The 20,382-nt window shown below is 33.6% G+C and overlaps 1 protein-coding gene across 1 annotated transcript in view; it reads left to right on the top strand.

Moving 5' to 3' along the window:
- Positions 1-20,382, top strand: part of LOC111155291 (semaphorin 3C) — a 175,584-nt gene that overhangs the window by 95,020 nt on the left and 60,182 nt on the right. Inside the window, exons 5-10 of the mRNA XM_022515431.1 lie at positions 1,835-1,954; positions 9,672-9,762; positions 13,542-13,661; positions 15,060-15,202; positions 16,686-16,800; positions 19,392-19,461. Of these exons, the coding sequence (XP_022371139.1) occupies positions 1,835-1,954; positions 9,672-9,762; positions 13,542-13,661; positions 15,060-15,202; positions 16,686-16,800; positions 19,392-19,461 (659 nt within the window). The remainder of the gene's footprint in view (positions 1-1,834; positions 1,955-9,671; positions 9,763-13,541; positions 13,662-15,059; positions 15,203-16,685; positions 16,801-19,391; positions 19,462-20,382) is intronic.

Raw genomic sequence — 20,382 nt, 5'->3', positions numbered from 1 at the left:
AAAACATATACATGAAACAAGTATAATATGTATTTGAAATATAGAACATATTAGTGATATCTTTCTTCTTACCAATACCAGTAATTCATGACAGTAAACTGTCTACAAAACTCAAGATGACATATAATCTATTATTAATAGAATTGAATTCATGTCTTATGTGGGGAAATAGTATATACAGAATCCCAGAATGACTGAACTTGGATGTGAAAAAAATAAACACAAGTCTCATTGCTCACAGATAACCTTAACATAGACATATTATATAAACACCATACTTAATCTATTCTTTTTCTACAGAGAAACACATTATCATCTACAATTATGTAGTCAATTTCCAGGTGCCCCTATAAACAGGTGTCAAGACATAGTGACACTATATGTTTAACAAAAATTCTTGATGTCTTAAAATAAAAATGAAGTGTATAGTCTGGTGTGTAAGAATTAATTTGTTTGACAACAGAGCGAATGATTAATTGTTTCATATAAAATCCATAATAGAAATTGTATAAAATTACTACATATAAAAATAAGCATATATTCACTAACAAGTTATAATATAAAAGGAGAATATTATGAAAAAAATAAAATAATATTGACTTTAAACTTCTAAAAAAAACTAACTTGTACTTTAGGAGAATTGTGTTTGTTTTTTTTTTAACTTTCCTAATAATATAAATAATAAATGTGCTTATAAAAAATTAGTAATATGGTACCTAGAAGAGTTAAATAGAAGAAACATATGCTGTCTGAAAAGGAAAACCACTGTTACCTTTTAATGTATCTATTAATAAAAAAATTTGTCCTTGTAACATCATTTTTATTAATCTTTTATCTTTTAAAGATTTTATTTATTTATTTGAGGGAGATAGAGGGAGAAAGCACCAGCAGGGGGAAGGGTAGAGGGAAAGGGAGAAGCAGAGTCGATGCTGAGGGGAGGAGCCTGATATGGGGCTTGATGCCAATCCCCTGAGATCATGACCTGAGCCGGAGTCAAACACTTAACCAACTGAGCCACTCAGGCACCCCTTTAACACCATTTTTATGATGTTCTTTGTGAAAAAAATGACTGAAGAAAACCACATTCAATCTCAGGCTTGCTTAATTGGTAATCAGCAAGGGATAGTGAGCCTAGCAATACACAACACACAATGATTAATTCAGCCACAGAAATCTACCTTTGGTGCTAACCGTGTTTACATACTTCTGCATGGTCAGAGTCAACTTAAAATTACAGTAATATTTTGCATTTCATTGAATGAACAAAGGACACCTTTTCCAATGGTGGGACTAGGAGTAGGTGAAAAAGAAAACTGGGGGAGAAAGTATTTTAGGGGATGAAGGCCAGAGATACAACGATTACATCACAGAGCTGGCATGTGTTTAACAGTCTGTTTTATTCGCCAACTGTAAAAGCCAGTAGCGTTTGCCATTGTGTAGTATAGGCAGTTTTGTTCAAAATATGTTTATATAACATGTGTGTGCACATGTAACATTTTGATGAAAATTTGAGGAGACAATTTGGTGTACTTTTCAGTTTCTCAACTTTCTCAGATAAAAAATAAGTTCATAAAGTTTCAGAACATAAAAACTTACACAGTATATAAAATATTGAAATATGAGAGTGACATACCATTTTACTCATTACCCAAGTTGAACTACCTTCTTCCTGAAGTAAACCAATAGAATAAACCATGCTATTCTCTTGTTATCTCCTAACAACAACAAAAAAGTGAGAGCAGGAAGGAAATATATGGTGGAGTATGAGAGTACTACTTAGAAATAACAATAAATGTCACTGTATTGCTAACTGCTTACTCATTTGTTCTTTCAGCATGGCTGTGGGAACTTCGTCCGTGTAATTCAGGCTTTCAATCGCACTCACTTGTATGTTTGTGGGAGTGGTGCTTTCAGCCCCGTGTGTACTTATTTGAATAGAGGGAGGAGATCAGAGGTAAGTGAAATAATTTTTCATTGTTAGTTTTGGTGTTAGTGCCAAAGATTTCTTAAAACTGTATTTGAGGGGCACCTGGGAGGCTCAGTTGGTTAAGCAACTGCCTTTGGCTCAAGTCATGATCCCAGAGTCCCAGGATCGAGTCCTACCTCAGGCTCCCAGCTCCATGGGGAGTCTGCTTCTCCTTCTGACCTTCTCCCCTCTCATGCTCTCTCTCACTCTCTTTCTCTCAAATAAATAAATAAAATCTTTTAAAAAAAAACTGTATTTGAATAAAAAAGTTGTAATCATAACATAATAATAAAAAAAAGTTGTAATCAATCAAAGGTTCAAGCCCTTTTAACTCAAAATATATTTAATTTGATTGCTGTCCCCCACAATTACTGAAGTGTGGCTTTTGCCTTCAACTAAATATATATATTTCTGAATAAAAAAGCTACAAAAGATAAAAGAAAGAAAAATGGTGTAACTTTAAAAAAGGTATTGATACTATTTGTTCCAAATTATAGAAATATTATAGTATAACCTCACTTTCTTAAAGCTAATTTAAGTAATTTCTTATTTAACTTTTAAATTTGGTAAACTTTTATGAGATACCTATACGAGATACATAAAGCAGGGAGCCCAAGTGTCCTTGCTGAAAAGAACTTTCTATAGTTAGTGGATAATGCTTTCATTTTAGACCAACATTAGTCTACACTAGACTTTTCTAGCTTTATTCTTACATTAGTTAAAATGATTTGGGGTTCTGTGAACAAACGCATTTGCTAAACACTAAGGATGTACCTAATATGTATAGACAAATAAAGGCTGGTGAACTTCACCAATGATACTTAAAACTGTATTTTTCTGAGTTTGTAATTAGTGACTAAGGAAAATATGCATCAGACCAAAAGAGCCTTTCCTCCTTCCTTTAATCGAACATGTTGTTTTACTAAATAGAAGCATTTAAAAAACTTAATTATTTCAAATTATCTGGCTTTGTTTTCCTTATGCAACTTAAATCTAGAATGTCCAGTTCTTAAAGAATGTCAGTTTTAGAGTTTAGAACTGTAAAAAAGATTAAATGTTGCTACGGACACACCTTATTAAGTTTATTTTCCTTTCACAGAGATTAATGTACTCAAGTACAAATATAATTGAACAATGCTTCTCTTTATATTGCTTTACTATTAATTTCTTCAGACATGGTATTTATACACACATATCTTTTGGTAAATAAAAAGTCATTTAAAAATAGCTGAGTAATTATAAGTTGACCCCAAATGAGGCATTTCCAAGTGGTTCAACATGATATGAAATATTACAATTCTTGAAGAAAAGTAAAGCTATGCTTCTTGGAAGACTACAGTTGCCTGCATTGAGCTTGTCATCAGAACCACATGCCTGTGATCAATTGATTAAATAAACTACTGCCCCAGACGTCTGCAATCTGTCAGACACTCCACTGAAGGCTGTGCAGTCACTGTACAGGCCAACAATAGCATAGCAGTTTGCAGAGCACAGATTTCAAATAAAATCATTTTCCCATGTACAAATTGCCCACTATGCACTTCGAGGCTTAATTGGAAAGTCGGTCCAAAAAATAATTTCCTTTGGAAAACCAGCATGGAATAAAATTTAATCACTTTACTAAATATGAATTACTTCAGTCTCACTTCAAAAGATATATTTCAAAGGGGGAAGCATTTCCATTAATTAACCTCTTTAAATAATATGTGAACATCATAAGAGCCAATTTAAGTAGGAAAAGTGTTACGAATTTTAAGCTTTGTGTATAGTTGATTCAAGTCAAAGGGTTTCACCATAACATCATTTTTTATATATCTGTAGTATATAAATAATAACATAAATATAGAATGCATGATCTAGCAAGCATCTACTGTATTTGTTTTCTTTAGGATAAAAGATCCCTGAGCGTAAAATGACCACATGATACAGAGAGTTGTATTTTGAGAGAATTTTCCTTCTTATGCATCACTAATGTTGTATTTTGTAATGACCAGAAGTAGTACTTACTAGTAACACCATGTGCTGGTATAAAGATATGGCCTTTATCCTGTATTTCAAACCAGTTTGAGAGTAAACCATATTAGGATGGCACAATCATTATTTATTCAGTTTTATTCTTGAGACATTATCTGCCACCTTCTATCTGCCTATCAAATAGCAATGCGTTGGTTCTTGGATATTTTATGAGCCTAATTCACACTTGGAACATCACATACACTTTCATTATATCCTATGAGTCTTCCATTATTCTGTGAGACTGAGTCAGAGCTTTCGCAGAGCCTATCCAAAGAGCCTCCGAATCCTTGCTACATCAATTCCTAACCATGGTACCTCTCTTCTGTCTATTCTCTTCATTCTCTGTCTTCTGTTCCTAAAAAAAGCAACACAAGTACATAATGACTTGAAATAATGAATAAAACATTAGTTTAAAAACTATAATTGATTAATTTTGCTGCATATTCTTAGAATATTACTACATCTCATTTCTGGTTGATTTTATCAGATATCTCCATACATTGGTTCCAGCAGTTGAATACCCTTTAAGCCACTGGTTTTGTCAGTCATCAGGCAGATAAACTTATCTTTGAATGACCAAGAATATCACAGGCATTCAAATTATTCCCAGAGCCTTTTGAAGCAAATTAGTCACCCAACTTATCTGTTTATGTATCTTTTCATAGCTTTCCTCTTCTCAGAGGAAAAGTTGTGGATTTTCCTTATCAATAAATTTCTTTGATCAATGACCTTCATTATTCTGTTTACTATCTTCGTTTTCTTTCTCCTGTGTTTACTCTTTCTCCTGTTTTAAAATAGGATGTTTCGGGGCGCCTGGGTGGCTCAGTGGTTTAAAGCCTCTGCCTTCGGCTCAGGTCATGATCCCAGGATTCTGGGATCAAGCCCCACATCGGGCTCTGCTCCATGGGGAGCCTGCTTCCTCCTCTCTCTCTGCCTGCCTCTCCGCCTATTTGTAATCTCTGTCTGTCAAATAAAAAAAAAAAAAAAAAAAAAAATCTTTAAAATAGGATGTTTCTTTTCCTTAAAATCATTATCTCAGATCTGTGACTTTTCTCAACTTTTTCTTTTTCTCTCGTTTACTCATCACAAAACTTCTCAGACTAGTAGGCTATATTTCCTGTTTTTCCTGTCATTATTAAGCCTTTCTGATCTGACTTTCATTACCATCCATAAACTAATACTATTTCTCGGTGACTAAGATTCCTCAGTGATCAAACTGACTCCTCTAATCAGCATCCTTTCTCCTAGACTAATCTATAATATGTTGGTCATGTCCTCTGTTTTTCAATGCCTTTATTGACATCTATAACCTGAGACATTTTGCTATGCCTTCTTTGCTAATTTTTCACCACCTACTCTCTTTCTGGTCCTACTTGTTTCTCTCACTGATCCAGTCTATAAGTAGGTATTTATTTAATGAGAATAATGGCAAAAACAAAATTATTTCAGAACTTGTAAGCTACATTTAAGATGTTCGTCTTTGTCCTGTGTCAAAGGAGGAGCAACTGTAATGACTGTAATGATCTTAAAAGAAAATGGTATGGCAAGGCTTATGTTTTTACCTGTGTGTTGCATTACAAATGATTTAAGGTGGGGAGGGAATGAGAGGCCTGTAGTGAGATCAGTTAGAGAGTGGATGTAATATTTCAAGAAAGAAAGAGAGTGGCAATAAAGACAGAAAAATAGGCATGAAGTATAGAATAGTATAGTTGATATTAGTGGATTTAGCTATATAAAAGAAAATTTACAATGATACAGATATTTATTGTTTGTTTTTTATTTTTGGCCTTTTCAGTCATGTATTTGTCATGAACTGAGATGAGATGCAACAAAGAGAATCATGTTTGAATTAAGATTTTAAGCCTGAGCTTTGTTCTCTTGAGTTTGAGTTGCTGTTGAAAGATTCAAGTAGAAATGTCAAGTAGGCAGTTGAATATACAGTTGGCTATATTAATGTTTGAGCCATTGTTTTGTAAGAGTAACTGAAACCCAAGCAATGCATGGGTTTAGTCATGCAGAGAGGGAATAATGTGAAAACAGAAGTGTGACTATGATTGAAACTTGAGGGTCTCTTAATTTAATGGCAAGATGGAGAAAAAGGGACCTTCGAACATGTCCAAGAAGAAACAGCCAGGGAAGAAGAAGAACCCTCCAAGTAGGAAGGAAAAAACAAAAATGTATTCATTCTCAGAATAAAAATAAGTCTTTTTAAAAAGATAGAATGGGTAACAATCTAAAATATCATTGAGAGGGGTGCCTGGGTGGCTCAGTGGGTTAAAGCCTCTGCCTTCGCCTCGGGTCATGATTCCAGGGTCCTGGGATCAAGCCCCATAGCGGTCTCTCTGCTCAGCAGGGAGCCTGCTTCCCTTCCTCTCTGTCTGCCTCTCTGCCTACTTGTGATCTCTGTCTGTCAAATAAACAAAATCTTAAAAAAAAAATAAAATAAAATAAAATATCATTGAGAATCCAAGTAAAATGAAGTCTAAAAAATAAACAGGAATTGTGTAGTGTGGTTGCCATTAGGATCTAAAAAAGGGTTTCAATAGAACAATTGAGGTTGAATACCCAATTGAAATGGATTGAGAAGAAAGTGAGAAGTCAGGAAATGGTGATGAGTATATGTGATTCTTTAAGAAATGTGATTCTCAATGAGGTAATGTGTAGGAACTGAATGGGCTCTTTAAATGATGATATAAAGTTTCCAGTTAATAAGATTCAAGAAAGAGGGGGGATAATGGAAAGTATAAATTGCCTAAGAAGATTGGATACGATGAGATCCAAAACATTGGTGGAATGACCTTAAAGTAAGAGAAAGAGTTCCTCTCATGTACTAGTGGGTGTATTAGTGTATATTCATTTATGTGTTTGGAGTGAGAAATTAAAGATGTCTCATTTAATGGCTTCACTTACTCTGCAATCCTATGATCAATTATTTGTTCATCATATGAACTAAGAACAAATTGGGTGATTGTCATGACTATAGTGACAATGGTTTGAAATTATTAACGGAAGAACCAGTTGATAGAGTATCCTTGAAAGTTTACTGAGTAGTACAGAGGATCCATTTTGTGTTGGTGATCACAAATCTATATTATGTTGAATTTACCTTGAAGAATCACTTTCTGCAAAATGCTTAGATGTTTGGACACAAGTATGGAGAATGTATAGACAGACATGCCCTTCTAGGCTGTGGTTTCAATGAAAAAAATCAGAGATTTAAGGAACTTAATATTTCTGCAAAAAATTAGTGGAACTAAAGAGCACAGAATCTAAATGGGTTAACAAAGCAAGTCAGGAAGAGAGAAGGCTGATGAAATGGGTTCCTAGGAGATGAAATTGGAGAATTGTTGCTGCATGCATGAATTAGTGATTATTCAGGTAGACCACACTCTTCCTGGTGATAAGATATAGACTCAGATTGTGTGAGAAATGATGCTGAACAATGGAGGAGTAGTTCAGTGGAGAGCAAGTGGTACCTAAACAATTTCATCAATTCCTGCAGTGCCACCTCTCACATTTGTAGTAAAATATGTGTATGTCTCTGACTAAGTAATCACAACTGGCCTTACTAAATTTTATTGTTTTTCCTCAATCACTTGTTTAGTTTAGTCATTTTGTAAATACTAAGTTTTTTGGAAAGCAGACATAGTGAAGAGTCAGGAGACTGAACTTTTTTTTTTCAGGTTTCATTTTTTTTTTCATCTTTTTTTTTTATTTTTTTATTTTTTATAAACATATAATGTATTTTTATCCCCAGGGGTACAGGTCTGTGAATTGCCAGGCTTACACACTTCACAGCACTCACCATAGCACATACCCTCCCCAATGTCCATAACCCCCCCTCCCTCCCCCCCTCCCCCCAGCAATCCTCAATTTGTTTTGTGAGATTAAGAGTCACTTATGCTTTGAGGAGACTGAACTTTAATTTTACTTTTGTCATTATTTAGCTGCATGACATTGGGCAAGTTATATTTCCCTCATCTATAGAGTTAATTCATTGAAGAGGATCATTTTATAAGACCTTTCCAGGCGAGAGGACTGTGATTCTTTTTAAACTCTACGATTCCCTAAAATCTCAGGGATGTCCTGCCACCATATCAAACTCAGTGTAACAAAAATGAACTAGTTTTATTTTCTTTAAGGATTCAAAACTTCAGAAGTCTTTCTTTTCTTCATCTTCCTGGACTACATCTGATCTGTAATTGATTGCCAAGTCTGCTGATTTTTACTTTACAACTTCTCTTGCATCTTTACTGCTGTTACCATGATCCCTGAAATCCTGACATGTCACATTATTATTACCTAATTCCTGGACTATTGCTAGTGAAAGCAAATCTATTTCTTCAATCCAGTGTCTGTTTTTAAAATGGCCATTCTCAGGGTGCCTCAGTGGCTCGGTTGGTTAGGCTCAGATCATGATCTCAGAGTCCTGGGATGGAGCCCCACAACAGCATCCCAGCTCAGCGAGAGATCTTACTTCTCCCTCTGGCCAGCCCTCTCCTGCTTCTCTCTCTCTCTCTCTCTCTCTCTCTCTCTCTCCAATAAATAAATAAAATCTTAAAAATAAAATAAAATAAAGTAAAATAAAATAAAATTGCCATTCTTAATCTTCTTAAAACACCAAGGTAAGACCCAATCTTCTTAAAGCAATGTTTTGATCCTTTCATTTCCATACTCAAAAATATTGAGCCTGAATTTCTTTCAGGAAAATTTTGAAAAAGCTTAGCTTTATCATTAAGATCTTCTATCATCTAATGCAACCTACAAAAGTGAAAAATTTTGTCTTTAAATTTTAGTAGTAGCTTTTGCTAACTTTGTTTAAGAAAAAGGTAAATATACCAACAAAATATTCCTTCTCTATTAGGCTACACTGACCATCACATTTCAAATTGAATCACTGCCTCCAATCCTGGGTTTCCCAAGTTCCATTTCTGCTTAAATTTTTTCCTAAACACTGAGCACCATCTAACATATTCTATATTTTCTGTACTTATCCTTTGTATATTTATACTCTCCATCATTATATTATAAATTACTTGAAGATAAAGATTTTTGTCTATCTTATTTACTGTATTCCTAATGTTTTGATAATACCTGGCATATAGTAAATACTCAATAAATTTTTGTTAAATGAATGAAAGAGTAAAAAACATTTTTATCTAAATTATGAATTCTACTTTGTTGAATCTAGCATAATGCTTATATAACAAAGTTAACTAGTAATATAAACTTTATATTATATATATTATATTATATATATAAATGTCTTGATTATTTTGGAAATGTTATAATCCTTGTATAGATTATTTCTCTGTGGACAATTTTCTTCTTTTGGCTAATTTTCAATGTATCTAGTTTGATTTACAATGATCCTTGATTCCCAGGTGGTTTTTGCTGGTATTATTTGTTTGTTTGTTTTCTGGTACTGATTTGAGAAGAACTTTTTGGATCAGCTTTATGTAGATGGTAGTAGGATGAGAACTTTGGCCTGCTGAAATTTGCTTATCATTTCCAGATGTTTTCTTCATATAGGCCAAGAAAGTCTTAATAAAGTAAATTGAAGAGGCATAAGGAAACAAATGGAAAGCATATTATTTATGATGATGCTTTGTTTTACTAAAGAACACATTGGTTAACTAAATATAAAGTTATTTATTGTTGCTGTATTTCTGTTTTTTCTATAATAAAGGACCAAGTTTTTATGATTGACTCTAAGTGTGAATCTGGAAAAGGACGCTGCTCCTTCAACCCCAATGTGAACACAGTGTCTGTTATGATCAGTAAGTGGAAAATAAAATAGGGAGGGGGAAATACCAAATGAAAGGGAAACTAAAATAAATGCATGACATGGTATGCCCATCGAGATAGTCATATGAAGAATGAGGTAACAGAAAGTTGTGAGCTGAGAAATTGTAGTTTATCAGTTGCAAGAACTTGCGATGGAGTGATAAACATGTATTTTTTTCATTCACTATGATGATGCTGTCACTTCTAGAGCAAGTCAACCATTTACCAAAAAGTGTGTGTTCATATACTCATAGTGATAGGGATGCCTGAGTGGCTCAGTTGATTGGGTGGCTGCCTTCAGCTCAGGTCGTGATCCTAGGGTCCTGGGATCGAGACCCACATCAGGCTCCCTGCTCGGTGGAGGGCCTGCTTCTCCCTCTCCCTCTACCTGTTCCCTCTGCTTGTGCTCTCTTTCTCTCTCTCTGTCAAATAAATAAATAAAAATCTTAAAAAAGAATTATATATATTATAAAGTAATTTTCAATATTTTCTGTGGTTCTTTTCTAGTATTAAGTATACCCATTTTTCTCATATTTTAGTAATATTTTACGAATGATTAAAATGATATTTCTTTCAAATGAAAGAATAACAAAATGCATATGGATATCCTTGGGAGCAAAAATTAGAAAGCTTTGAAATTACAAGATATTCAGCTATGTTTGATGCAGAAACTTTTCAGATAAGCTTTTGAATATTATTTAATAAAAGCAATGTCTTGGAAAGTCTTTCCATTAGGAAGAAAACTGTATTCACCTATCGAAATGGGATGATATATATGTAATACTAGCTAAATATAGAGTTTTCACTTATTTCAAGTTAAATTCTATGAAAATAAACTTCAAAGATCTGTGAATACTAATAGTCATCAAATATCATTTAGAACAAAAAAGATTTAAAGCAGAACATTTTAAATTTTCCTGTTAAACTGATAAATCATTTAATATTTTTGTCCTTAAAGAATTGGGTTTGTTTACAAAATTAATTTAGTTATTGACCTTCATTTTTCAAGGATTTGAGACTTCAATTTTTATTCTTACACTCTTTTTTTTTTAAAGATTTTTATTTATTTATTTATTTATTTATTCATTTATTTATGAGAGAGAAGGAGAAAGAGAGCAAGCAGACGAGTAGAAGGAGAGGAACAAACAGACTTCGTGCTGACCACAGAGGCCATTTCGGGGCTTGATCCCACCACCCTGAGATCATGACCTGAGCCAAAATCAAGAGTCAGACATTGGACTGACTGTGCCACTGAGGCGCCCTTATCTTTTAATATTTTGATTAACATTAGGATAAGTGATTTGCTTACCCTCAAAACTGAAAACAGAAAGGAGGAATAAGTTTAGTAGCTTGTATTTGTCATTTTATTTGTTCTACTGATTATCCCTCTAAACTTATCTCCAATATTGTCTCCAATATTGCATAATGAATTTCTGTAGTCATCTCACGTTGCCATATGGGGTTTGATCATTTCTGTTCTAGTGCAAGGCACTAAATAACACAGATTATTTAAAGTATTTCTATATATTAAAGGATCAAGAAACATCGAGAACTGAAGAATTTCAAATTTCATAATATAGTTGTGGTACGTAAACCAGTGTTCAACTTTAGAGGGTCTTTTTTGTTGTTTTCTTTTTTCATGTCATTGTTATAACACAGCAAGAAGTTAGATGATATCTCTTAAGCTATCAAGAGCCTCAGGAGGTTTTTCAGTGGAAGAAAAATTGGAAAGCAAAGGATTTTTGAATTAAAAGTTAAAAGGCACAGTTTATTTGCATAAACCAGCACAGACATTCTGAAAAATACATCCCTACTCAAAATTCTTTTTAAAGTGACATTAATTATTTAATTATTTCTTATATAAAATAAAGCAGAAGCTTTATTATTCCTAACTTGCTATTAAAATTAATAAAAGGGGCACCTGGGTGGCTCAGTCGGTTAAGTGTCTGTCTTTGGCCTACGTCAAGATCCCAGGGTCCTGGGATCTAGCCAGAGTTGGACTCCCTGCTAAGTGGGGAGTCTGCTTTTCCCTCCCCGTGCTCTCACGCTCTCGCTCAGTCTTTCTCTCTCTTTCTCTCTCTCTCCCTCTCAAACAAATAAGTAAAATCTTTAAAAAATTAAAAAAATAAAATTATTAAGAATTTAAGACAGGATATGAAGCCAATAAGGCAAGTAGGCTTTTAACATAAATAATGAGGTGGTGCAGTAGGATTAGAATCAGCCCTCCCTGCCATACACCATCCTCTGAGTGTCCTTTTCCTTTTCTTCCTGGAAACAGATAGGATAATATCTGTGCTAATCGATCTACTGAAAAGCAGGAATTTATAACCCACCATTTTGGGGATGATCAATATAGTAAAAATGAAAAATAGTTAATTACAAAGTTATCTTAATTTGACAACTGTTCTGTCTATAGAATACTTGAGCTGATGCTTCACAAATATTCACAAAATGAAGCTAAATTGCTCCAAATGCTTTCATGAACGTTTGTTATCTTCCTATAATCTGTTTCCATGGGTTTCAGACCGCCACTAGGAAGCAGAACTGGGCAACACAATAGCTGTGTTGCTATACCCACTTGCTAACTGGTAGGGGTCCAGTGCATGACCTCGTGAGCACATATTAAAAACATTTCATTCTCCATTCTCTCCTGGGTTAATTGGTATTGCTTATTACTAGGCAGTGAGTTTGGAGTGCTTCAAAATGTTTCAGTCCTGCCAAAATGACCATGATCTGAAGATAGCCAGGGGAGTAATTATAGAACATCAGTCAGAGAAAAAAGCTGCACAGTGGTTCAGTGGGTGAGACCCGATACATTTTATTCTTTTTTAAATAAACATTTAATTACTTTTTTTATTCTGGGGTTACACATAGCAATTCAATGCTTACTGTCCTTACTAGGGTAGGAATTAATATGGACCTTAAATAAGCTCAATATCTAATGTTATGCAAATACAGATTAAACGATCTGATTTTGCCGTTAATGATGATAATTTAATTTTAAAATATATTTTCTTTTTTATCTCTGCATTCTGTTTTTTAAGGCTTAATGTGTCAAACTACATGTGGCTTATTAATATAGTATTATACTTTTAGCATAATGTTAGTAATAGTATTGTGTATTATAGTTGAAAAATTACCTTATAGAAAACTTCTAGCACTAAAAATTACAACATATACTTTTAAGGATAAAATAACCTTATCATTAATAATATTTTGACAATAAAAACTAGTATTTTCAACCTATGTAGTGAAATCATGGAATTTTTAATACATGGTGAAAAATTTTGAGATCATAAGCCAATTCCCATATTTTAAAGTTGAAAAGGTAGAGATTCAGGGTACTAAATGACTTAGCCCTAATTCCCGCTTGGTTAATTCCTGCCAAAATTAGAAATTGAATGTTCTCTTATAGTGTTTTTGACTTATTAAAAGAAAGTAATAATTAATTAGGCTATTTTATTAACTTTATGCATATTATTATTTCTGTCATTTTTGATGCACACTGTATAAACTTAGGTTTTTAGTATAATTAAGTATAGGCAGAGGAATTTTTATTTCTATGTAGAATAAAATTGTTTTGGTAATCATACAGGCAATAATGAGACCAGATTAAATTTAATCCAATTTTTTAATTTAATGGACAATGGAAACCAACAATTATAAACACTCTGTAATGTGTGTGGTTACCTAATAAATGAGTTTTCCTTGATTTTTAAAATAGCCTTAAAAACATTTAAAATTGTGTTGACATTTTCTTACTTTTTCATAGACGAGGAGCTTTTCTCTGGAATGTATATAGATTTCATGGGCACAGATGCTGCTATTTTTCGAAGTTTAACCAAGAGGAATGCAGTCAGAACTGATCAGCACAATTCCAAATGGCTAAGTGGTAAGAAACATTTTCTGCATTTTGAGAATCATGCTTTAAACTGATTTAGTTCTATAATGAAGAAAGGTTAAAATGTTTGAAAAAATCAACTGTGATGTAACAATTCTGTACTCTATGACTTTAAATATTTAGGAAAAATAAATACTTGAAGTAGTCCATAGTTCATATTCTAACTCTTTATTAACTGTCATATAATTATCACAAATTAATAAATAAAAATGACAGTGATATTTACTACACAGGCTCATATGCAAGAATCTTCTCCAGTTATCTACTTGTAGTATATAACAATTAAATATGCTATTTATTCATTTAGTCTGCTTGAATATTTTAATAATGTCAAACTTGAAGATTTTCCTAAATTTATGACAGTTAGATATAATGACTAGGGTGTTTTCAGGAACTCCTTACATTTGTTTTATACTTAGATTCTTAAATGATAAAACTGGTATGTATAATTTTTAATAATTGATTTAGTACTTAGCAGAAATCATATGTATGATAACTTTGTGATTATCACTAGTCATTTATTTCTAATTTGGGGTAGAGTCACATGACATTCACATCATGAAAGATGCTCATTTGACTTTAATGTACAATTTCAATCGGTTGCTGCTGCTTAGAAGAAGAAACCACTACGATCTTTGTCATTTCACCCTGGGGATGATTTCTAGCTGACCCTAAATTTGACAATTCATTTAACATTGCACAGCAAAGCATGAATCACCACAGTTCAGCATCTTACTTCACTGATAGGCAGGCACAAGAAAGCAGCGATTGTCCATTTACTTCTTCAATTTATGACTCCAGTACATCTGGAAATAGAGTATTCTAAAACTTGTTTTGTTCTTGAAATAAAAAATCCCTCTATGTCTTCAGATGACTGCATTTTTTTCCTTGAAAAATTTCCCCTTCATTTCATATGCCATCTTAAGAAAAAAACGTTTTTGAGATCTTGGACTCCTGGCTCTACATTCTGCTTCAGTGAATTTGAGTTTTTATGCACTAGATTGGAAAACTATACTTCGAAAAACAAACTTTTTTTTTCCCCTATAAAATGACCATTCAATTCCACGGGATATAGCTGGTAGAAAAGCATTTTGATTTGTTAGAACTCATCCCTGCACAAAGGATTTTTGCATTTACTGAACTTCTAGAATGTATTGCAGACAGGGAAAAAATAGTTTAAGCTACTATAGATATATTTTGTAGCACTTGACATTCCAAAGACAATATGTTGTGTGAATACAATTATTGCTGTTAGATTCTGCCTATGAACATGGAATTATTCTTCTATACCAAAGATGAAGAAGCCATATGCCTGTGCTCTATTTGCATGAACCGTAGATGGATTTCCATCAGGAGTATATATATATAGTCTTTGTATTTTTTCCTCAGAACCCATGTTTGTGGATGCACATGTGATCCCAGATGGCACAGATCCAAATGATGCTAAGGTGTACTTCTTCTTCAAAGAGAAACTGACTGACAATAGCAGAAGCACAAAACAGATTCATTCCATGATTGCTAGAATATGTCCTGTAAGTATTAATCTTGTCCTAATTTGAGGAAAGACACAAATTCAAATCATATAAATACGTTTTCTTTTGCTGATAGTTTATTTTCCCACTTTTATTTGTAGTTACAAATTAATGAAATATTGAGGGAGACATTTTAATTTACTGTTTATTCACATCAGTCATATGGGATAAAAAAGCTTAATTCAAGGAAATACTGTTGTCATGGTGTTACACAAATAAATGGTTTTTGTTTATTTTTTTTGCATTTAATGCATTTGTATTGAAAACAAATAGCTAAATTGTATGTTACAGAAAGAAACAATAATTCTTGTGAACAAAATATAGCAAAACCTCAATAAAGACAGTTATTGAGGAACTTTTCATTTTCTAATGAAAAGAAGTACATTAGTAAAATATAGTCCTAATTAAAAACAGTAAACAAAATAGTCTTCTGGTATAAATAGCAAGTATACATAGCAACTCAAAAAAACTCATGATGCCGGGACGCCTGGGTGGCTCAGTTGGTTAAGCAGCTGCCTTCGGCTCAGGTCATGATCCCAGCGTCCTGGGATCGAGTCCCACATTGGGCTCCTTGTTCTGTGGGGAGCCTGCTTCTCCCTCTGCCTCTGCCTGCCACTCTGTCTGCCTGTGCTCTCTCTCTCTCTCTCTCTCTTTAAAAAAAACAAAAACAAAAACAAAAACAAAAAACATGATGCCCTCTCAAATAGGAGTTTTATAGGGTTGCCCTGACTTATTTATGACTAACATACTTCGTGCAGAAGTATTTCTTAAAGTGTTCAGTGTTTTAAATAGTTTATTTTTAAATATTATAATATTCCATTAATTGTGGAGCTCATCTGCTTTTAAGTCATTTGGAACAAGGCAGTAGAGCCTGCAGAAGGAGTGAAAGGCTTCTGGGCATACAGAAAAAAAAAATCAGGAGAGACTATTTGTGAATGACCCAAATGTCGTTTTCCCTTCCCTAGCTGGAGAAATATATCTAGTGAAGCATCTAATTGGAAATACTGAAGATTAAACGATAACACAGAGAAATGAAGGAGAGAAAATAGAGCTATTGGAGACCACTTGGTATAAGTATAGCCCACTTTCCTGACCACAGTATACTCTGCAAGCTTCACAGTATACAAAAATTTATGTTCACTTTGAAGACAATGAGTTATTAGGACAAATTAGATTATGTGTTCTCCATAAATTTCCAGATATTTTCTCCATGCACTGTTGAAGTTAGAAAGCTTTAGGGCATATATAAATTGAAACATTTACAGTTGATACCATACTATAGAAAATTATTAGTATAGCTATGGCTATTTTATAAAAATACTGTAGATCTTAAATATTCATCTTCACTGGTATGCACATGTAGTTAGCATTTCCACCCTTCAGATTATAACAAATCCTCAAGTAATCCAAGTCCAAGCTGAATTTTTAATGCACTTGAATATTTATTTAAGCTATCTGAAGTGTGTTTTCAAAATGGTTTCAGAATGACACTGGGGGACTGCGTAGCCTTGTCAACAAGTGGACGACCTTCTTAAAAGCGAGGCTGGTGTGCTCTGTAACCGATGAAGACGGCCCAGAAACACACTTTGATGAATTAGGTACATGGATGTGAGATTGAGAAATGTTTTTTGAAAAAGAGTTTGTAAAGTTTATTTTAATAACCTCTCAGAAGAGGGTGTATTTTCCATGAATGCTTTAAGCATAAATAATCTGCCAATTTGAATGAATGATCCAGACACTGTTCATAAATTTCCTTAAGTGTTTTTTAAATCTGTTTTGCCTCTGAGTGCACTACTGAGACATTTAGTTCATTGAATTCACCATGATATATAAAGAAGTGTGTGTGTGGTTGAGAGCGAAAGATGTACTTGCATAATTTACGTATGAATAATGATATATTTTTGCTTATCTGAAAGACTATGCATTTCATATATATTTAAATTCTAATATTCTGATTTGAAATCAGTTGGCATGAGAATGGAGCTATATATTTTAATAGTGACTGAGCAGAATCAAGGTTGGTTGGGACCGTGTCAGAGTAGAAATTATAGACGTGTTCTCTAGTCTTAGTCCTCCTTGGTGACCCTGGGATTAAGTATTCTCAGCATGTGTGACATGAAGAGGGTGATACTTTCCAGGTCAAATAAGACTAACGATCTTATTCCTTTCTACCAAGGAACAGTTCTCTTTTTAATCAGAATAACTTGATATACATCATAGTGTCATGTTTACTAAGTGCCATTTAGAAATGACTTTTATTTTGCTTTAATCCATTAAAATGTAAAATGCTGGCTATTCTCAGATTTTGAGGCAGGTGATAAGGTAAGCAATAAAAATGCATTACAATATAGAAAAGTCTGGTTCTAGCAGTTGTAGAAACTGGAATAGGTAGCTGAACTCTTCAAAAGCCAGCCAGTGTATTGATCATAGAAACAAAAGTCTTCGTATCAGCTTTTTTTTTTTTTTAAAGATTTTATTTATTTATTTGACAGAGAAAGATCACAAGTAGGCAGAGAGGCAGGCAGGCAGAGAGAGAGAGAGAGAGAGAGAGAGAGAGAGAGAGAGAGAAGGATCCCCGCTGAGCAAAGAGCCTAATGCAAGGCTCCATCCCAGGACCCTGAGATCATGACCTAAGTGGAAGACAGTGGCTTAACCGACTGAGCCACCCAGGCACCCCTGCATCAGCTTTTCTAGAAGAAAGTTCCAAGTATGACTTTTGTGTTATAACCTACTCACACATTATATTCCCCAAATTCTTTGCAAGTATGTTTATGTTTTAATGACTTAGGGTATTTCAGTCTTACCTGGTTTTTTTTAGGGAAAGCCAGACAGTTTAGCCTTTTGTTCACATATGGAAAGTCTTCTCTTTATTAATTTATTGCTTAAGAAGTCCTAAGTTCATTGTGAATTTAAAATAAACACATCTTTCTTTATATTTCCCAGCAAGAATCTTAATTTGCAAAAGTGTCACTAAATTCAAATTTTTCTTTTAACTGTAACAGCTGATTGTTAACTAAGGGTTCCCACCAGAAATCTACTTCCAGGTTCTCATATGTGTTACTGAACCAAACTACCTATATGTTTGGCTTTGCCTTAATATACTTTAAACTTTTTGTCATTAGGGGAATTATTGATTAAATTAAACTACCAATAGCTCTTTTGACCATAAACCAAAAAAGTCTTATTTTATATAAAGAAAAAAAGTCATGTTGAAAGAGTTTTCTTAAAAAAAAAAAAAAGTTTTCTTCCACATTCCAACTTCTAACCCTAGGTCAAAAAAAAATTATGATTTGTAATACTTTTTAAATTTAAAAAAAGTGACATATTATCCTTAAAGGACATTTAGAAAATGCAGAAAAAAGGGGCACCTGAGTGGCTCGTCAGGTAAATGTCCATCTTGTGATTTTGGCTCAGGTTGTGATGTCATGGGTCCTGATCTCATAGTTCTTGAGACAGAGTGCCCCTTGGGCTCCACACTGTATGGTGAGTCTGCTTGAGATTCTCTTGTTCTCCTTCTGCCCCTCCCCCACTTACACTCTCTCTCTAAAATAAATAAATAAATCTTTTTAAAAAAAGAGAGAACAGGGGCGCCTGGGTGGCTCAGTGGTTTAAGCCTCTGCCTTCAGCTCAGGTCATGATCTCAGGGTCTTGGGATCGAGCCCCGCATCAGGCTCTCTGCTCAGTGGGGAGCCTGCTTCCCGCCCCACCCCCTTCCTGCCTCTCTGCCTACTCATGATCTCTGTCTGTCAAATGAATAAATAAAATCTTAAAAAAATAAAAAAGAAAGAGAGAACATGCAGAAAAAATAAGACAATATTTCTATATTTCTGCTAACCATGGACACACACTGGTGATCTTATTGTATCGTGGTGTATAGGTTTACGGTTTACATGGTTCTCATCTATATTGTATACCACTGTGCCTTTTCCATTTAATATTACTTCATTAGCATGGTTTCCATAAGTTTGCCGTCTTTATAAACCACTTTGTGTTTGTATAATATTTTATTTAATTTACTCTACCATGTGCCTGTCATTGAGTTCATTTAGTTGTTTCCAGATTATAATGATGCCGCCGGAATACCTATCTCAATAATACTTTTCATAGTTGAAATTATTTTCTTAGGGTAAAATTTTAAAATACAGTTAATATTTGGGAACTTTAAAAGAGTGATGTTTTCCTTTTATAGAGGATGTGTTTCTACTCGAAACTGATAATCCAAGGACAACACTAGTGTATGGCATTTTTACAACATCAAGGTAATTATTAAACAATTACAGCTTATGGATTAAACAATAAACTTTATTGAGTAATAGTAATTCTTACAAAATATTCTTTTCAACTTTTAATTTTACATAACATTCAGGATGTAATCATCCTGTTTTACTATTTTTGCTTGATTACCAAAATATGTTTAAGCTGAACTAACACTTTCAAAATAGGTTTGAACAGTGTTTTTGATGACTATATGCGATTTTTCTCAAAGAAAGGAAAACATGAATGATAATGCAGGAAGTATGTAAGCTATTTTGTTTTAAGTGGAAGTTTTAAGTAAGTGGAAGACTAATGTTTCACCTAAAACTTTTGGTATTTCTATTAAAATAAATTTTACTTCTGGAGCAATCTAAAATGATGACTATTCAGAAACTAATAAAATACTGCACTAATTTTCATGTTCCATACGACGGTATTTCATATATTTGGAGATAGGTTTAATGTTTTCTAACTTCTCTGGGATATCCAGTCCCAATTGTCATATATTTCCAGACAATTGCCATATTCTCACCCTTTCGTAGAGATGCTTCTGTTTACTCATTTTACACTGGAATGTTACTCAGAATGCAACACAATACTCCAGCTGTGCCATGGCCAATGAAGAATACAATGGGTCCCTTTTATGAGACCATCAATTATAAAGCAGAAACTTAAAGATTTTAGCATTCTCTTCCAGTGGGGCAAGCACAGCATAATTGTAAACTGTTAATGGGCCCTTCAAAGTAAAAGAAAATCACAGAAATATTGATTATAAATCATATTTACACTTGCCCTATGAAACTTGTAAAAAGATGTCCTTCAGGATGGACAGTTTAACTCCTGTTTTAACAGAGAAAGTAGTCTTGATTTAACTCACAAGGAATTGAACAAAGTGAAAAGAACCAATTCTTTTTTTTTTTTTTTTT

The sequence above is a fragment of the Enhydra lutris genome, unplaced genomic scaffold (genome assembly GCF_002288905.1).
Source record: "Enhydra lutris kenyoni isolate GAN:26980312 unplaced genomic scaffold, ASM228890v2 scaffoldscaffold40, whole genome shotgun sequence".
NCBI lineage: Eukaryota > Metazoa > Chordata > Mammalia > Carnivora > Mustelidae > Enhydra > Enhydra lutris.
Note: the sequence above shows the minus strand (reverse complement) of the source record. Positions and strands in the feature narration are given on the sequence as shown.